Source organism: Somniosus microcephalus, chromosome 14, assembly GCF_052327205.1.
Source record: "Somniosus microcephalus isolate GS21.2 chromosome 14, FLI_Smic_1.0, whole genome shotgun sequence".
Classification (NCBI taxonomy): domain Eukaryota; kingdom Metazoa; phylum Chordata; class Chondrichthyes; order Squaliformes; family Somniosidae; genus Somniosus; species Somniosus microcephalus.
In genome coordinates, this window is record NC_141000.1 from 24,313,945 (window position 1) to 24,335,028 (window position 21,084).

At 42.6% G+C, this 21,084-nt stretch overlaps 1 protein-coding gene across 5 annotated transcripts in view; it reads left to right on the forward strand.

The window, feature by feature from the left end:
* The window catches only part of LOC147107380 (rho GTPase-activating protein 6-like), a 184,726-nt gene that overhangs the window by 77,081 nt on the left and 86,561 nt on the right, over positions 1–21,084 (forward strand). For all 5 annotated transcript variants that reach the window (XM_086006363.1, XM_086006360.1, XM_086006362.1 and 2 more), the window contains one exon: positions 4,906–4,977. In XM_086006363.1, the coding sequence (XP_085862489.1) occupies positions 4,906–4,977 (72 nt within the window). The remainder of the gene's footprint in view (positions 1–4,905; positions 4,978–21,084) is intronic.

Sequence of the window (21,084 nt, forward strand, 5' to 3'; positions counted from 1 at the left end):
GCGCTGAAAACCGGCATTTCCGATCTGTCAAGAATCCTCTTGACAGATCCTTCGGCTGCACTGAAGAAGGGCCTCTGCGGGCGGATAGTTCCACTTTTTGGAGACCCTCTGCCCGCAGAAAACACTTACAATTCTTATGCAGGATAAGAGTTGAAAAAAAGTTTAAAAAAAAATTTTCAGTGATGTATCATTTAAAAATACTTTTTAAAAAAGGTAAGTTTATTTTAGCCCCATAAAAAACTTTAATTATTTATTTATTGTAATTTCAAGTCATTTTAAAAATGTGACGTTTAAAAAAAAAAAAAAAAATATTTAAAGTTTTACTATGTTTTTGGGGGGATCTCCATTCATTTATTTGACAGGTCTTCCTGTCAAGTGTATGAAGGGAGATTCCCTTCTTTGATTGGCTCCCCATGGCCCACGTGACCCCAGGGCACTTGCAAACCGCATTGGAGTTCGAGAGGCCCAGGATCGGAAGTGTGTGCGTCCCAGGAGCCCTCGGGTAAGGGCGTAGATTTTTCCCACACGCGGGAAGCCTCCGATCGGAAAATACAGCCCACGGTGTTTTTGGCTGTTGTGATTTAAATGAGTTGGATAAAAGCTATCGGTAAAGATGAAAAAATGAAAACCAATGGCTGTAGCTGCCAGGATTTTGCTCTCCCTTGCTTTGTTAGTTAGTACAGCAAATATTTTAAGGGAACCGTTGGCTGGGAACCTTCAGGAAGTGGGGAGTTTTTGAGAGCTGAGCAGTGACCTGTTTATCTTCCCGAGGCTTCAAAGGAATTTTAACGGCATGTGCAGTTCAGGCCCTTCTGAAGTCAAGATCAAAGAATCATAGAATTATACAGCACAGAAGGAGGCCATTCAGCCCATTGCGTCCGTGCTGGCTGTTTGAAAGAGCTGTGCAATTAATCCCACTCCTCTGCTCTTTCCCATAACTATGTGCATTTTTCCTTTTCAAGTATATACCCAATTCCCTTTGGAAAGATGCTATTGAATCTGCTTCTTAGCACGCATTCAGGCAGTGCATTCCAGATCATCTTAACTCGCTGTGTAAAATAATTTCTCCTCATCTACCCCCCCCAATTCTTTTGCCAATTACCTTAAATCTTTGCCCTCTGGTTTCTGACCCTCCTGACAGTGGAAAGGTTTTCTCCTTATTTACTCTGTCAAAACCCTTCATGATTTTGAACACCTCTATCTCCACTTAACCTTCTCTGCTCTAGGAGAACAATCCCAGCTTCTCTAGTTTCCCCACATAACTCAAGTCCCTCATCCCTGGTGCCATTCTGGCAAATCACATCTGCACCCTCTCCAAGTCCTTGACATCTATACATCATGGGAGAGAATGGCCCAGAAATTCGGGTCTCCACGGGTGAGTACGCACGGGGTACTCACCCGTAGGCCCAATGGAAGTGTCGGTTTCCTGCATGCACTACGCATGCGCGGGAAACCGGCACTTCCGTTCCCCTGAAAGCAGGGGTTCAGAGGTCGAACGCGTGCGCGGGGGAGACTGCGCGTGCACATCGAACTTCATTTTTTTTTTACAGGTTTTCCCAGGAAGGTAAGTCTGCAGAATTTAGAAATGTAAAAAGCAGGCGTAAGGCCTGCTTTTTACAAGGTAAGTGGTGAATTAATTCAAATTAAAACATTTTTTCCACAGGTTTATTATTTTTAAATACTTTAAAGCAAGGTAAGTTTATTTTTAGCCCCGTTAGAAAATAAAATTATTTTTTTCAAAAATTTAAATTATTGTTTAAAATAGTTATTTCATGTAATTTATAGTTTATTTAAAAAATGTGATTTAAAAAAAAAAATATTTGAAGATTTGGTGATGTTTTGTAAGAGGAAGGGGCCCGTAGGATTTCTAAGTTTGACAGCACTCCCTGTCAGACTTATGAATGGAGCATTCCCTGCTCCGATTGGCTCCCCATGGCCCACGTGATCCCAGGGGACACATCGAACTAACTGCGCCCCTGGGATACGCAAGCACTGCGCGCCGGCAGCTGGACCAGGCCCCAGATTGGAATTCCACGCGGGCCCACAGCTCAATGGCTGGCGCACAAGGTAATTGCAGGTCAGGGGCTTGCACCCGCGGGAAGCCCCCGACGCGAATTTCTGGGCCATTGTATCTATTATAAATAATGAAAAGATTACAGAAGTGGATACAATTGATTGATAACATGCTGGATTAAAACACTTGTGCTTGGTGGATTACATAGGACATACGGCACAGAAACAGGCCATTCAGCCCAACCAGTCCATGCCAACGTTTATGCTCCACTCTGGCCTCCCCGCCTTTCCTCATCTAAATCTATCCGCATAACCCTCTATTCCCTTCTCCCTCATATGTTTGTCTAGCCTCCCCTTAAATGCATCCATACTATTCGCTTCAACCACTCCCTGTGGTAGCGAGTTCCACATTCTCACCACTCTGGGTAAAGAAGTTTCTTCTGAATTCCCTATTGGATTTCTTGGTGACTATCTTATATTGATGGCCTCTAGTTATTCTCTTCCCCACAAGTGGAAACATTCTCTCTTTATCCACTCTATCAAAACCTTTCATAATTTTAAAGACCTCTATTAGGTCACCCCTCAGCCAATTTTTTTCAAGAGAAAAGAGACCCAGCCTGTTCATCCTTTCCTGATATGTATACCCTCGCATTTCTGGTATCATCCTTGTAAATCTTCTCTGCACCCTCTCCAGTGCCTCTATATCCTTTTTATAATACGGCGACCAGAACCTGTATGTGTGGTCGAACCAAGGATCAATACAGGTTTAGCATAACTTACCTGCTTTTCAATTCTGTCCCTCTAGAAATAAACCTTAGTGCTTGGTTTGCATTCTTTTTATGGCCTTGCTAACCTGTGTTGCAACTTTTAGTGATTTGTACTCCGAGATCCCTTTGTTCCTCTACCCCACCCAGACTCGCACCCTCCAAGTGATAAGTGACCTCCCTATTCTTCCTACCAAAATGTAATACCTCACATTTATCTGTGTTGAACTTCATTTGCCAATTATATGCCCATTCTGCAAGTTTATTAATGTCCTCCTGTAATTTGTTGCAGTCCTCCTCAGTATTGACTGCCCCCCCCCCCCCTCATTTGGTGTCACCCGCAAATTTAGAAATTGGAGTGATAAAATTCTTCTTCTTCTTCTTAGACAGTCCCTCGGAACCGAGGATGACTTGCTTCCACATTAAAAATGAATTCTCAGGTGACTGGTGAGCCCAATGCGGGACCTACAGTCTCTGTCACAGGTGGGGCAGACGGTGGTTGAAGGGGCGGGTGGGTGGGGTGCTTGGGTTGACGTGCGCTCCTTGCGCTGCCTGCGCTTGGCTTCCGCTTGCTCCCGGCGAAGAGACTCCAGGTGTTCGGCGGCTTCTCCGAAAAAATTATTTTTGGAATCACAACCTTGAGGCAAACTGCAGCACAAATTAAGTATTCGTGCCTCGTTTTGGTTTTGGTGCCTTAACCGTTTAAATCCAGTCACAATGCATTAAGAGTTTTAAAGCCAGCTGCAGCTAATTTCTGTGTCCCCAGCCTAAATTAATACAAATATTGAGGTATGTTTGGTTTTCCCAAAGTTACAGGCTTGAGAGAGGAAGTGAGCCACATAATTCAAAAATATAATAATGTGTGATTAGTTCACTTGCGTGTTTAACAGACCGCTCCTTTTTAAATTGAATAGTCCGCTAATCTAAAGCCAGGAAATCCCAGCTGCTAATTTCAGGGATATTTAAGTAAGTTGAGTTGGTCAAATCAGAGAGAATTGTGTTGGCCCCTTTCAGAGCGAGGTTGGCCCCTTTCAGAGCGAGGTTGGCCCCTTTCAGAGCGAGGTTGGCCCCTTTCAGAGCGAGGTTGGACCAGTGTGATTCCCACAGTAGTGAGACAATAGAAGAAGAAAAGAATCACTGTATAAAATGTTAATTTAAAATAATAGAAATTGAGCATAGATATTGTGAAAAGTTTTCTTCTCCAGGAGTTGGATAGTAGTTCTACTGTAAATATGTGGTATATTACTGTGTCTCTTCACTTGTTTATCTGTTATTAAATACATTTCCTTGATTGTCAAAGCCTGAAATAGGGTCTTGATGTTATGATGTTGTGATGCTCTTCATGGACTGGAGAAAATCCTGTAACAGTACAGGATAATTCCAGTAGCTCAAATCATTGATTTTATTTGCTCTTGGGATGTGGGCGTCACTGGCAAGGATGGCATTTATTGCCCATCCCTAATTGCCCTTCAGAAGGTGGTGGTGAGCCGCTGCCTTAAACCACTGCAGTCCGTGTGGTGAAGGTACTCTCTCAATGCTGTTAGGGAGGGAGTGCCAGGATTTTGACCCAACAACAATGAAGGAACGATGATATATGTCCAGGTTGGGATGATGTGCAACTTGGAGGTGATTGTGCTCCCATGCACCTGCTGCTTCAAGGTGGTAGAGTTCGCAGGTTTGGGAGCTGCTGTTGAAGAAACCATGGCGAGTTGCTGCAGTGTATCCTGTAGATTGTACACACTGCAGCTACAATGCGCCAGTGGTGGAGGGAGTGGATGTCTCTGCCGAAATTAGCAGAATGATACCCCTGTTACATTATCCTGGCCACAGTACAATAACTTGCATGGGTATCGAGGCTAGTGAACATATTCTTGAGGTCATACAGTACCTATGCGAATTAATCTTAAAATATGGAAGCCAAAAAATCTAGAGGAAGGAAGGAAGAAAAGACTCAAACATTGCACAGATCTTAAGTAAATTTTTTCTTAACTTACAATGTTTTGTTTTGTATCTTGTATCATGCAAGACTTGAATATTTTCTGGAGTTTAGCCTTAAATTTCCTGTACACTTATCGCAATCATTGTTTCAATAAACAAATCTTTCATTTTGTTACTTTTTTCTTTACAGATGGACAAAAACGGAAGAAATCACTGAGACGGAAATTGGACTCACTGGGAAAGGAAAAGAACAAGGACAAAGGTGAGCAACCAATACATGAGAAGTTACTCCGAAATTTAAAAAGTCTCCTGGAAACAGAGGGTTCAATGCTTGAAAACCGAAGTCTTTGTAAACATCGCCATTTCAGAATAAAAAGCCAACCTTATCTGAGGCAGCGATGTAAAAGTAAACATCTCTAGTTTCTGCAGTTAGTTTCTGCTATATGGGTTAAACAATGGGCTTGATTGAACTTAAATTTAACTACGGCCTAGGCAGCTGAAGGCACGGCTGCTAATGGTGGAGTTAAGAAAATCAGTGATGCACAAGAGGCCAGAATTGGAGGAGCGCAGAGATCTCGAAAGGCTGTAGGGCTGGAGGAGGTTACAGAGATAGGGAGGGGCGAGGCCAGGGAGGGATTTAAAAGCAAGAATGAGAATTTTAAAATCCGTGCGATCCATGACTCAGTAGCACACTGCAGCAGAAATATTGTGAGTTTGCACTCTGGATGGAGTCTATCTGCAAAGCACTGGATAGCAGTTCCAAGGAGGAGGCAAGAGTTAATCCACAGTCAGACCATGTTGGTCCTTCTTGAGTTTCTCTGTGATCTTATGGTACAACCTCCCATTCTATTCATACTGGATTTTTTAGCTAGGAGTTGGATTTTCTCATTTTACACTTTAATTTGAAATAGCTCTATGCAAACAAAGACTTCAAGGGGCAGGGAGAGAACACATGGGGAAACCTCATAAATATTGCACTTTTGAAATTGTCAAAGGAAATTTTACATTGCCATGTGTGATGATATCAAACTAAGTGCTCTGGTTGCAACAGGGTCAGTGATGTAACGTCATCAGCTTTGCAAGTCTTTTCTGAATCAGGAAGTCCTGATGATACAAGTCCTTTAAATGAGCCTTTGCTAATGAGTCCTGATTTGAATAGTTACTCAAATTAATAACTCGTCCCAAGAAACGTGAATTTATAAATAGTGTACTGGCTCTGTTACACACATCAGATTTAAAATAAATTTGAAGGGCAAAGGCTTTTTGTATGCTCTGTCCTAAGAAAAGAAATGCCCTTTGATTTTATAGTTTTTCAACAGTGATGGTGAATGCCCTAGACAGTAAAAAATTAGGGGCGGGGTGGGGGGGGGAATGTATAGCCGTCAAGGCCTCGTGCTCTGTCGGTATCTGGTGCTATAAAACAAGAAAGAATATTGTCAGGGGAAGCTCCCAGCACCAGAGAAACCCAACAATCATATCCATAGTGGTCCTCTCGTACAGAGGGCTTTATAGGATGCAGAAGAAACTGGACATTGTGCAGGGCAGAGAAAGGGGCAACAGAAAGATTTTGAGGTGAACAAATGGTCAAAGAGCAGGGTTTTTAAGAAACTTTTTCCAAAGCAGTGAAGGAGGAGGTAATGTGGTGAGAGTTCTAGAAGGCAGGGATGTAGTAGCTGAAAGATCAGCCACCAATAATGGAGCAGAAAGAGTAACTCGGTGTCGGTGGAGTGGAGGGTCCATGTAAGGATGCATCGCTAAAAGAGAACACTTGAGGTAGGGTGGGGTGAGGGCATGGGAGGGATTTAAAAGTGAGCACAAGGATCTTGAAGTCAAATATCTTGGAACATGGGGAGGCAGTGCAGATCAGTAAGGATTGGAGTGATGGGAGAGGGTGACATAGTGCAGGTTGCAGTATTCTGAATGAGGTGAGCACGCTTGAGTGACCAAAGTGTTTTGCGTGCCTTTAAGAATAAAGAAAATGCAACTCTTGGGTGCAGTCCTTGACAAACGTTAAATGAGACAAATTATTGAAGGAGTGAACCTGTGCTTCAGCTGTTAAGTGTTGACATGTTTGTTGCTAGGACTCCCTGATGGGTCAAGGGAGTAAAACAGTCTGCCAACCATTTAGTGTGACGAGCCACACCAGGGACTGCTCTGATGATGAGTGCCAACATGGAAAGCTCCGAAACACCAGCTCATTGTACTTTACTACGTATCAGCTAATACATAAAGATCTGAAACCACACTCATTGAGCACTCTACAAGTCTGTATTAAGGAGACCCGATTTGTCAACCAGAGTGATTCTACTTGAGAATAGTGGGATTTGTACTTCCCTAACCCACTTCCTCTTAATGCACATATGCTTGAGTAATTTATTGACTTAAAATGAAAGAGCAGTTTTGCACTTTATTACAGTGTGGAGAGTTGCTTTTGTTCCAATGGAAATGGTATCACAAGATTTCTATTTTTATTTAGTCTGACTACATTAAAAAAAGTAATCTCTGTGAGACACATCTGAATCAGATCATGATTTGTCTTGCCCTTTCATCCCTGGCTCAGGTCATGATTTTTTGAATTGATTCTTGAGATATTGGCATCGCTGGCAAGGCTGGCATTTATTGCAAAACCTAGTTGCCCTCGAAGGTGGTGATGGGCCGCCGCCTTGAACCGTTGCAGACTGTGTGGTGAAGGTACTCCCACAATGCTGTTGGGTAGTGAGTTCCAGGATTTTGACCCAGCGAGGAAATAAGGAATGGCGATATATGCCTATTTGTCTTGCCCTTTCAACACCTGGTTCAGTTCATGCAGAAAGCTTCTTCAGCAGTAGCTTATTTTTTTGAATGACTATTGAAATAAAAAGGAAAAAATATAAATTATGGAGTCACGACAAGTTATTGGAGTGAAGTATTAAGAGTCTTTCGATAGAATGAGAGAGACCTTACAATTCTGGTTATTATTTATAAGGCCATTGTTGTCCTGTGGCGGTACCACCGGTTGTCCCTTACATAAAGATACTAGCTGGAGAGCCCGGCGTTGCCAGGGCTGTTTTGGGGCAGGCGGTTTAAATCGAGTGCCAGGCTTTGGGGCCCTGTCTGTGTCCCTTTGTGAATCTGGTGCTGGGCAACATTTTAAATCGAGTGCCAGGCTTTAGGGCCCTGTCTGTGTCCCTGTCTGTCTACCTTTTAAAAGCTTGAAAAATGAAAGTGAAAGTACTTATAAAACGTTTTTGGTAAATCTTATGTTATTTTTAAAAGAGATACTAACTTTCAAAGTAATTTTAGCTGGAAGCTGAAGTCATTTGAGCTGGAAGCTGAACAGAGCTGGTAGTGAAACAATGGCTGCCACATCCCCGAGATGAAAACGAATAGTCCCGCCCACACACACACCGATTGGCCAACCATCAGGGGACCGTACTGTAGGATTGGTCAATCGTGACGGAACAGGATTGGTGGAACCTTGACGTCAGTCAATCAATGCTAGCAGATAATGAGTTTAATTTTGAAGGTTTTTTGCATAAGGCGCGAACAATTTTCGTCCGACCGAAAAGTAAATACGCTTAAAACCGTCTCGGAAGCGTAAGCTTTCTTTGGAGGTAACGCGCGCGTAGGTACGCCCTGTAACTTTCGAGCGCATAGCCCGACAGACGCACAGACGATGACAGAAGGACAGAAGTACCGCTTTATATAGATATAGATATAGATAGATAGATACATAATTCCCTTTAACTTACCTTTTGGGGCCGTTGCCCTTTTAACTTACCTGTTGGGGCCGTTGCCCATTTAAGATTCACCCTAACGTGATGATGTCACGTCACGTATGACGTGACGTGCGTGCGGCGGCTGCCGGCCCGACTCAGCCTTCTAGGACGGCCGCCGGCACAGCCCGGCCTTCTAGGACGGCCGCCGGCACAGCCCGGCCTAGCGTCTTCGGCCTCAACGGCCAGCTGACGGGAGCGACGCGATCTTCTGCTCCCGCGGCAAGCACCGGCACAGCCCGGCCTCGCGACCTCGGCCTCAACGGCCAGCGACGCAACGACGCGGTCACGTGACTGCCCCAAGCACGGGCAAACGTGACAACGCGCATCACCTGATGCCCTAAGCGTGGGAAACGCGAACAACGTGATGACGTCACAACACAAACGCGATGACGTCATCGCGCTCCCCGCGGGACTGCGAACTCAGTCCTCGTGGAGTCCCTGCTGGGACAAGACCTATACCACGGTGCTCCTACAGTCAGCCACCTTACCTGCCATCTTACCTGATGTAGTTAGTCTGTTCCTGTAAATAAACAACTTGTTAATGGTTTGTCGAAGTCAAACTCTCTTATTTAGTGGCGATCTACACGAACCGCTACAGTACTATCATTTTTTGAACATCATTTTAAAATTAGAGCTAGGCTATTCAGGAGCCAAAATCAGGAAGCACTGTTTCACACAAGAGGTAGTAGAAATCTGGAATTCTCTTCCTTCAAAAAGCTGTTGAAGATGGGTCAATTGAAATTTTCAAGACCGAGATCATTAGATTTTTGTCAGGTAAGGGTATCTAGGGATATGGAGCTAAGGCGGGTAAATGGAATTGAGATACAGATCAGCCATGATCTAATCAAACCGCTTGAGGGGCTGAATGGCCTACTCCTGTTCCTAATTTACATTAGTGAAGATGCAAGTATGATTGCATAAAGAAGCTGACTCTAACTCCAATTTGGCGGCACTGTCTCGACTTCAGTCCACCAAAAATGGGGGAGCAGTATTGCCAACCCCACCATCTCCTAAATCATGAGACAAACTCTTAAAAATCATGAGGTTTGGTAAGAAATCATGAGATGCTATTTTTTTCAGACATAAACCAATATAGACTGACAGTTCATTTATAAACTTAATTAGTGGCTTTATTTAATCTCTAACCGGTCACAGCTCTTTACAAAAACTATATTACTACATCTGAAAATACTTTTAAAAAAAAACTTATCAAAAATCCTATCCGTTATCATCACCCCTCATCTGCTGCCCAACACAACCACCACACAATGCTCTGCAGCTGCCAACCAAAGGTCTTCAGCCCATAATAGCTCAATCCCTCTAGAACTCTAGCCTGTCCATCCAACTTTAATTTGCACTATAAAATCAATGAAATCATAGTCTTCATCACTGCGGCTGCCTCCGCTCAGAGGGAGGAGGAGGAGGAGGAGGAGGAGGAGGTGGCTTGTTCTGTCGATTGTTAACCCTGGTTAATCTTGGTCCTCGCTTGTGCATGTTTATATATGAGTGTGGCCTGATGGTGGCAAGACCAAGCTGAACCTATGGACTCTGATGGGGTGGTGAGAGGAGGAACCCAGTGGACATTATGGAAAGCCCTCTGAACCTGGTGTTTTTTTTTCGCATATGCGCAAATCTGTGTATATTTTCCCCCCCCCCAAAAAATCCCAAGATTTAGGCGTTCCATCGCGAGTGATGCTTTATCTCACTCTGAAAATGCGTCTCTCGCGATGGATTCGCAAAAATTGGCAATGCTGGGGGAGAGCAATGTGCAGTTTGTTCAAGCCTCGTAATAGATCATTGCTGTTCAAAAAGCGGTAATTTAATTTTTGTATATTGATCATGATGAATGATATTAATTGCAGTTTATATTTGATGGGTGAGGTTATCAAGGGATATGGAGCCAAGGTGGGTAAATTCAGTTAAGGTACAGATCAGCCCTGATTTAGTTGAATGGTGGAACAGGCTTGAAGGGCTGAATGGCCTCCTCCTGTTTCTGTGCAGAATTTGGACCCTCTTTTCATCATATCAATACCTGAGGCAGGACTTTGTCTATATACCTTTCCCACTACATTCCTACCCTCTCTCAGCTCTCTCTAAAACCACTAACAGAAGAACCTCAACAACTTAAATAGGTGTTGCTTCTGAATTTATATTTTCTCTCTTCCTTTTTTATTTTTGTAATCTATTGTAAGTTACCTTTGGAATCGGAAGATTTTTTCTTTCTTTTGGTCAATCAAGTGTTTGACTCGCATGAAAACTCATCGTGTACGACCTTTTCAAAAAGCAGTTTTTAATCACCAATGTACTGCATGAGATTAACCAGGTAAAACCGCGCTGCCTACCAGCAGAGAGCATTGGTAAGATTCTCACTCCTTCTCCAGCCAGGACCAGCCTGGTTCGGATATCAGTTTTCACAATTTTCCTGAACCCAACGGGGGAAAAGTCCCCATTCCCAGTGGCAGGACTACTCCTCCCAAGTTCCGCTAATCAGTAGCAGTCCACTGGAGTAGGTTAACCTTCCTGACTTGGGTGCAGGATTATGACGTCCAGCACAGAGGGTTGAACGTCCGTCATAGTGGAGTAGGTGCAGTGCAGTTTCACTAGAATGATACCGGGGCTTAAAGGGTTAAATGATGTTGCATAAACGTGTCTTGTCTTGTAATCCCTTGAGTTGAGAAGGTTGAGTGGTGATCTAATCAAGGTGTTTAAAATAACAAAAGGATTCGATAGGGTCGAGACAGAGAAACTACTTCCTCTGGTGGGTGAATCCAGAACAAGGGGGCAAAATAAAATTAGAGCTAGGTTGTTCAGGAGGGAAATCGGGAAGCACTTTTTTCACACAAGGGGTGATGAAAATGCAGAACTCTCTTTCCCCAACATGTTGTGGACACTGTCAATTCTGAAGATTAAGATCGATGGATTTTTGTTAGTTAAAGGTATCAAGAGAAATGGATCAAAGGCAGGTGCATGGGGCTGAGGTACAGATAAGCCATGATCTGATTGAATGGCTGAATGGGCTACTCCTGTTCATGTGCCATCTTGGAACCACCTTTATCCAAGTCACTGTTTGGTCATTTTGAAGATACAAGAAAATAATGAAACATGATCAGATTTCATACAGGAGTCCACGGATGATTTCTGTTTTGTGCAGACATAAACAGGCCTAACTTTACATCAGCATCAGTAAAGTACTGAACTATAGATGTACACCAATGTGCACTGTAACATATGGGTGGTATTGGTGGAGAGACAATATTTATATTGATGAAATTTGTACATTCTACGTGCAGCTTTCATTGAGCCATGATGTCTGTTGCATCGAGTCCGAGAGGTAATGCTTTGCCTTTAATTTTTAGAAAGGCAAAGCTTTGCCAAACATTTTTTACATACTGTAGTACATTCTATAATAACAATGATGATGTGACAGATGGCCTATAATGAGGTATGTGAACCTTAGTAAAATATTTTTTTTTTTAGCAATACCATGTGCCATTGTAAATGCTAATTAAAATGTAGATGTAATTGCAAATAGAAATCTGAACACTGCACCTTTTTGCACTTTAGTAATTCAGGTTATAATTGTAGACAAAGTACTGGATTGAAGAATACTTGCAGATGTAGAACCTTCCGTCATTGATGTCAACTGCCTCTCATTTATTGACCTCGTACAATTGCTGTGAGGCAATAAGAATAAAAGTGAATGATGGCATCACGTAGCAGGTGATGTCATTGTGTTATATGTTGCTAATAACACTCTCGAAGCTTTGCCTAACGACCAGCAATCCCCGTCACTGGGGAACGATGATGCCACTTTAAAACACGGCAAAATGGGCAAGTTGTATAGTCTGCAGCACAAATGAATTTACAGTGTAGTTGATGTTGGGGGAGCTCCATTTTACTGGTGTGTTGGAGCTTTGTTGGAGTATGTTTATGCTTTAGAGTGAAGTTTTTATTAGCTGAGAATAGTTGACATTTGAAACTAAGCCCACAGTCACTTTGCAATGCTTATTTATCAGTTCAATAGTAACAGTAGAAAGTGAATTCCTGATGAGAGCAATTCCTTGTATATGTATTTTTTTCTTTCAAATTTAGATTTTTTTAAATCCTTTTTGTGTTCATGAAAGTAACTGATATTAGTACTGAGGAAATCCAGACCGATCGAATGTCCCTCATTTGGAGTGTGACGAGAAGTATTCCTCTTCTTGCTTTGAACCAAATGTAATAGCAAACGCAACTCGGCAATGAGAATTCTCCAACTTTTTTAAATTAAATAATCACTGGAAAGTATTGAAAATGCTGTTTACCACATAAAACTCTGCGCTCCTTTCAGCTTTTCAGTTTTCTGTATTGGGTAGTCTGTGTAGAATTTAAGCCAACAGCCTTCTAGTGAGCCTTGTGTATGAACACGGAGAGGTGTAACCGTTAAGGTTTGAATGTGGAAGGCTATGCATGGCTGGTGATTTTTCTATAGAGAATTTCAAATGTAAAATAATTGTGATTTATGGTTTTTGTTGTGTGACTACACCTGCTCTATCTGCAAAACTTATATTTAAAAAAAAAAAAACCAAATTTTACTGAAGGTACAAAAGCCTGAGTGCGGCCAAAAATGGGAAAAAGATAGAAACTATAAGCCCTAGGTGTAGTCTATTTATTGTATCTAACTTGCAAAAGTAAATTGCACCATGCCTTCTAATTGGTTTGCAGTCAGTTTTGTATCAATCACAAATCTCACTCCTAAAGTTTCCAAATTGACGGCTCAGAATGGAACTCTTTGTTATCCAAAATCACGATCAGCCACTCCCAGGTTCAATGTAGTAAGGGCCAGATGCAAAGCAATTCTCCCTCTGCTCTGCTCTGTCCTAATAATGTGTGCCCAAACTTCAGGAGACCCTTACTGTATCAGGGAAATAATTAATATTTCAATAAAGCCTCTTTGTAAGATTGACAATTATGGTCACTATTTTTGTAAGTGGAGCTACTTTGTTTTGGATTTAAACACAAAATCCATAATCGAAGCAACACAAATATTTCTTGCACAATTCTTACAAATCAGGACTCGGAGGGGGTGCAGGGGAGGTGGGGTGGGGAGGTGGGAACTCTCCACTCATCATGTGAGCTGGCTCTGGAGTCTAAGAGGGGAAAGGTCAGCATTGTTAATCACTGCTCCGCTTAGTCTCCTATTTCCTTTTTGAAGTTGAACTTCCTACCAATAGGCTTGGACTCTAGATTGCAAATGAGCAGGGGGAACGTCAATGCACCCTTCGCATTGCCCACAATAGGAAGAGATTCTCACTGTCCCTGTTAACATGAATTTATAAATCACTGGTTAGGCCTCAGCTGGTGTATTGTGTCCAATTCTGGGCACCACAATTTAGGAAGGATGCCAAGGCCTTGGAGAGGGTGCAGAAGAGATTTATCAGAATCGTACCAGGTTCAGTTATGTGGAAAGACTGGAGAAGCTGGGGTTGTTCTCCTTAGAGCAAAGAAGGTTGAGTAGATTTGATAGAGGTGTTCAAAATCTTGAAGGATTTTAATAGAGTAAATAACGCAAAACTGTTTCCAGTGGCAGAAGGGTCGATGCAGAAGAGATTTATTAGAATCGTACCAGGGATGAGGGACTTTAATTATGTAGAGAGACTGGAGAAGCTGGGATTGTTCTCCTTGGAGCGGAGAAGGTTCAGAAGAGATTTAATAGAGGTACTCAAAATTCTGAGTGGTTGAGGGTTACGTATTGCCCAGGACACTGGGGAAAACCCACATGCTCTTTTGTGAATAGTGCCATGGGATTTTTACGCCCACCTGTGAGGTGTTTCAATTGGTTTAATGTTTCATCTGAAAGACGGCACCTCCGACAGTGCAGCAGTCCCTCAGTACTGTACTGAAGTGTCAGCCCAGAATTATGTGCTCAAGTCTCTGGAGTGCCACACAAACCCACGACCTTCTGACTCAGACCAGAGGGCTACCACTGAGCCAAGGTGAGCACCTATGTGGGCCGCATAATCCATTTATATATTGCACAGGTTGTCATGTTCTAGTGACTCTATTCCTGTTACGCTTCCCTGTAATGCTAGTAGGTGACTCTCTGAAAAATGATTCTCAATGTTAATCTGAACACTGACTTTAAGCACCACAAATCTTTGAAAATACTTTGAAATTCAGTAAGCAGTTGCAGATCTCTCACCACTGGTGATGCTGTGTAGCACCATCCTCTTTAATCTCAGTGAAACAGCTCCATGCCCCAACCTCCATGCTTTCCTTCCGTGCTAAATTGCAACACAAAAGCTGACAAACTTGTTGACTGTAATTAAATTGTACTTTTTAAGGTCTTAACATTGTAGGTCCAGGCTCATCTAGCCCTCAGCCCATCCAACCCTGCTCTAGCCTCCAGTGCCTTGCCTCCTCTACTGGTTCTTGTGCCAAGGGCCTCCAGCCCCGTTGTGGCCTCTGAGGCATCGGGTGCCCACCGTCTCTCTGCCACATGTCCAGGGGCCTAGAGTCCTGTTCTGACCTCCAATGAGGAGGCCCTATGCTGGTAATGTAATTTTAAAACAATATATCCATGAGAAAAATCAACAGAGTTGGCAGGCTGCCTTTCTACTTTGCTGTGGTTAAAGTTCTTGGCAAAGCTATTACCAGGGCTGCATTCTGCAATTCACATTAATTTTTTCTGTGCAAGTGCCTTGTGATCCCTCCCCACAAAAAAGCTAAAAGCATACAGATGTTGCAAGTCTTCACTGTTTTGATTTGGTGGGACACAAAGTGTGGAACAGTTTGTGTGTATGTGACCTAATTACATTGTACAATGTTCCCTCTCAAATTCTTCTACCTCCTCGTCCTCTCCCCAGCCTCACTCTATGGCCAGTCTCGCCATGCTTGTTGCAATTCTCTTTCTCTACCCCACCCCCTTTCCCCTCCCTCTCTTCTGGCCTCTTGATATGCTCTGCCTTCCCCACTGTAACTAACCACTATCTTCCTCTGGTGCCCCAAACCCCTGATCTCTAACCTTCCACCTCGCCCTACACTGTTCTACCTCCCCACCTCCGGTCTCTCCTGGCCTTCAGTGTCACAGACCTCCTTCCTGCTCTGCCCAAAGACGGCACTTGGTCTTGGCTCCCTGTGTGCAGCGTTACAGGAGACCGACTGGCAAAACAAAAATGATGTTTGACAGCCAAATTGAAACACAAAGGTTGGGAGTTTTTCTTGATTGCAGAACTTTTCCACTAGAGACAAAATAGGCTGCAAGAGAGGTGTGGGGAAAGAATGAGGTGAAGAATATTTTTTTTTCTTGTTCCACAGTTTCTATCCTTGCCAATTGCCGCCATGTTTTCATGTGCTGAGCATGTTGTGCTGTGGAGGATATTCCTGATGAGCAGCATGATGAGATAAATATTCCTACAATTGAGGCTGCCTGATACTCGCTAGTGAAGATAGTGACGTGGTTTATGGCAAGTCTCGCTTGTATAAATGCTGATCAGCATCTCATCCACTAGCTTAAACATCCACTCCCTCCACCACCAGCACACTGTGGCTGCAGTGTGTACTATCTACAAGATGCACTGCAGCAACTCGCCAAGGCTTCTTCGACAGCACCTCCCAAACCCGCGACCTGCACCACCTAGAAGGACAAGGGCAGCGGGTGCATAGGAACGCCATCACCCAAATTCCCCTCCGAGTAACGCACCATCCTGACTTGGAAATATATCGCTGTTCCTTCATGGTCGCTGGGTCAAAATCTGGAACTCCCTCCCTAACTGTTGGAGTACCTTCACCACACGGACTGCAGCGGATCAAGAAGAAGGCTCACCGCCACTTTCTCAAGTGCAACTAGGGATGTGGCAGTAAATGCTGGCTTTGCCAGTGACACCTATATCCGGGAATACATTTTTTTATTCCAATTACCATGAACAACAAATTTTACTTTTCTTTATCAATTGGTTCATTAAATGCATTTGGAAATCCTTTTCTCAATTGTTTAACAACTTACATGATGCAGTGACATAAATCACAGGAAACATGTCTGTTATTATGTTCATAAATAAATAGATGTTTTCATTATGAACAGCTAGTTTGAGCTAGTCATTTATTCAGCCATGTGGACTAGTGTACAGGCATCCATCTTGACTACTGCCTTGTGGGTAGCCCCGCTCTTAAACATACAGCTCCACCTAGTGTACCATTCTAGAATGACATGTTACTGATCATTACAATGTCGTCATGTCACTTTCAAGTAATGGTATCATGAAAGTAACATAAATGTTATAGGTCTCTCTCTCAGCCCAAATCAGGCTACAACACTCATCTTCTGGCCCTTTAATCATTTTTGTAGCCCAAGACAATTTTTTGGAGCTGTTCTGAAACGGACCATTGTGGTTGGTGTACAAGTGGAAATGTGAATTTGTGCCCACTGGCATTCCTCCACACAAGTGCTGTCTTCTGCAACTCGTTGAGCTCAAATTGACTAAAAATTGCAGAACCTCAGATGAGTGAATGTTTCCGTGTGTTGGAGGCACTGTTATGAATGCGTTGGCTCATCCCTTGCATGTGACCTTAGTTAGAGAACCAATGATTTTTCCATTAATAACTAAACTGAGATCTTCTAGATGACCTATCAATAAACTAGTGTGAAACACTGCACTTTAACATTAGAAAACCAAACCCACCTCTCGGGAATAGTGATCATTATCGTCGAACAGTAATTAATCCTTTGCTGAAAACCAGCTATGCTCAGTGGGTAGAACTCAGTTTTTAACAAGACTCTTATATACAGCTTTCCTTAGCATTGGAGCTGAATGCATGGGGTGTTAGAATACATTTTTACACAATTGCAAATAAATTGTTGAACATGCTTGATTTTAAATGAGCATTTTATTTTTCATGAAAAAGCGCTTTGCAAAACTCATTTTAATTTGGGGTGGATTCTTGCATTTTAGCAGCGACCCCCACACCCATTGAAATATCTTGTTTGCGCACAAGACCCTGCTAATAAACAATATTACACACTTGGTTCTCGCTGCTACTGATGCCTGCCTAATAAGCGTAAAGATGGAAATGGGACAGATTGAATGAACTATGATTCTGTAATAAAATATATAAGCATCACTTCGAACAGCTTAATAATGGAATCTCCATATCAATCCCTTTTTAGTAAAGATCCCGTGGTCTAGTCTGTTCAACGGGGTGTGTATTGTGAAAGCTCTGAATCACCGTAGCCATTTTTATAGGAGGATGTGGAGACACGTAAAAGACACTTCAGCATTTATAGCCATTTTGTTTTTGTACTTGCCAGCGTGATAAGTGATGACAAAGCGTATTTGTGTTTCTCTGTGGTCTGCAGTCATCCAGAAATGGTTTTGTTGCTTCCTTTTGGAAAGAGTCACGTTTGTCACCAACTTGTTTAAATTTACCACATACTTCAGTCCTCATCTCATAACATAGAAGTTCCTTTGCTGAATGGTTTGATTTAATAGAAAATGGGAAATTCTGACAGTTTCACAAGGATTAGATAACTCTGAAACTATGAAGTAATTTCCAGTTCTGAGCTCATGTGCCCTTGTTTTGCTTTTCCTTTTCCTCATGCACATTACTTCCCTTTATGGTACATCGAGGTCACACACTGTGCCAGTCGTTATTTAGTATGAGGACCCCCAAGTTTGTCTTCAGAAGTTCTTAAACCCATGCAAGTTTTTCAAGTTTCTTTGTGTAGTTTAACAGCTGCAGTCTTGGTGGGGTATTTAGGCAGGTTGCAAGGAAATTGAGAAACTAAGAGGGGGGAAAAAAGAACCCAGCTGGTTTTTATTGAAAAAAAATTAGAAGTCACAATTAAATATGGCACATTGGCATTACTGCATTTATAAGTCGTGCACCCATATTTAGAGGGCATAACACGTGTATGAAAGTACCACAACAGTTTTTATAGCAGAGTAAAATCATTGTACTTGTTAGTTCAGGAATTCTATGAATGACTAATTAATTCATTCTTTGTGTCTTCTTAAATTCTACTTTACCTTGTGCAAGAAACTAATTTTGAGGTTTAGATCCAAGATCCTGTCATATATTAGCATCGTGTGGAGTCTGCATTTGCATCTCATTTAGTTGTGAGGCAAGTTGTTTCATTTATTGCGCAGTGTGCTGCAAAGCAGGAGTCTTGAGTCTTCGCATTTCACCCAGTTGCTGACTGGTATTGAGGTGGCCAATGCTCCCAAAACGATTCATAGATTGCAAGCAACATGCATATTAAAATGCATAAATGTAAAAATAAAAATGTTCATTTATAGTCATCTGAAGCTGTCAATGATGACTGACTATGCTGTTGTAATTTAAATAATTTAAAAATATTGTCCATAGGGAGGAAATGATCACACTATTAGTGCTAAATCATGCAAGGCCATTCCCTCCCCATCACTGATGACTTTACTGGCATGAAGTCAAACTACCATGGTTTCAAAAGTTGTTATTTTTTGCATGCCTTAAGCTTGGTGTCCTGTACAAATCATTGTCTCTGTAAAAACTATTTGGTAAACTGTTTTTTCGTAGGGAAGGAGCGTTTTAGGAAGACCCATGCATCAATTTTATCACTCTAGTATACAGGTGACATGAAGGCACGTCCTGTTATCATTGCCGTTTACAGCATTGTGCGATTATAGACTAAGCTGTGCCAAATAATTTTCAGAAGGGTGTTGCCTTTTTTAATCAGAGAGATGTAAAAAAAAGAGTTGCTGCCTCTGTCGCTGTTGGCCATGGATGAATTTATACAGGACACAATGAACCAAAGCTCCTGGGAAAGGACCCTGTGGCACAAAAGTTGAAGGCAATAGTGACTTCACTGTCAGTGTTTAGTGCGTTTTGGATGGTTGATTATCTCTGTGGCAAACCTGAGTCACAAACTCCCTCTCCAGCCTGAGCTTCATCAGTCACAGATCCTCCGTCTACCCAGGTTGAGATGTGGTAGATCGGCTCACTGAAGTGGTTTGATCTGCAGCTCCTGCGCCTCCTGTGCACTCTGCATTCCCTGGTTGGCTGCTCCTCCGGCCCCTGCTGCTGTAATGAGAGAGGGAGAGCTGGTGATGTGCAGTAGTAAAACTTAGTACTACTCAATTCTGCCAGAATGCCACACTGATGCTTGTAATCCTACTCTTTTTACGGTGAACACCAGCTCTAACCTTGGGCTCCATGCTCCTTTTTTCTTTTATAATCTCTTCCCCCACCTCCCCATGCTGTAAATCTACACTGGTTTCTCATGATTGACTTTTAACAAGAAGAAATGCGTTTCACCAAAAAATTGGATCGGAGCAATCCTCAAGTAGTGCTAAGAATAGATGAACAATCCATTAGTGCTATCTACTGGGATTGCACCATTGTTGACCTTTTCTACTTCTTTTGCGAAAGAGGAAATATAGCACAAATAAATATTCTTAATCTATGCCAAAAACATTATAATTAAGGAATGGCTGTATGAAAGAGAGGCTTGCATTTATATAGCGCCTTTCATGACCTCAGGACATCCCAACGTGCTTTACAGCCAGTGAAGTACTTTTGAAGTGTAGTCACTGTTGTGGTGTCGGAAACATGGCAGCCTGTATGCGTTCAGCAAGGTTCCACAAACCGCAATGTGATAATAATCAGATAATCTGTTTTTAATATTCGTTGAGGGAGAAATATTGGCCAGCACACTGGGGAGAACCTCTGTGCTCTTCTTCAAAATAGTGCCATGGGATCTTTTGCATCCACCTGAGAGGGCATACGGGGCCTCGGTTTAACGTCTCATCTAAAAGACGGCAACTCTGACAGAGAAGCGCTCCCTCAGTACTGCACTGGAGTGTCAGCCTGGATTATGTTCTCAAGTCCCTGGAGTGGGACTTGAACCCACAACATTCTGACTTGGATGAGAGTGCAACCGCTGTCAGATTTTGATAAATGGTGGTGGTAAGTGTATTTCTGCACTAATGGATGTTGGATCTGATACACTCTCAAGTTGGTGTGGTAATGTAAGTATTATGGCCAGTTCTGAGCACCACACTTCAGGAAGAATGCTAAGGCTTAGAGAGTGTGTAGAAGAGTTTTGCTGGAATGGTACCAGGGATGTGGAACTTCAGTTATCTGGAGAAACTGGGATTGTTCTCTTTAGAGCAGAAGGTTAAGGGGAGATTTAATAGAGGTGTTCAATATCATGAAGAATTTTGATCGAGTAAATAAGGAGAAACTGTTTCCAGTAGCAGAAGAGTTGGTAACCAGAGGACACGGATTTAAGGTAATTAGCAAAAGAACCAGAGGCGAGATGAGGAGAAATGTTTTTAGGCAGTGAGTTCTGATGATCTGGAATGCACTGCCTGAAAAGGTGGTGGAAGCAGATTCAATAATAACTTTCAAAAGCGAATTGGATATATACTTGAAAAGGAGAAATTTGCATGTTTTGGGGAGAGCAGAGGTGTGAGACTAATTGGATAGCTCTTTCAAAGAGCCAGCACAGGCCCGATAGGCTGAATGGCCTCCTGTACTGATTCTCCCTGGATATAACGGTCAACATAAGAGAATGCCCTCTAATGTGTAGTTATACACTGTGCAAGTACAATACATCACTGGAAAGCGGTGTTTTATCAGAAACCGGGCAGAGA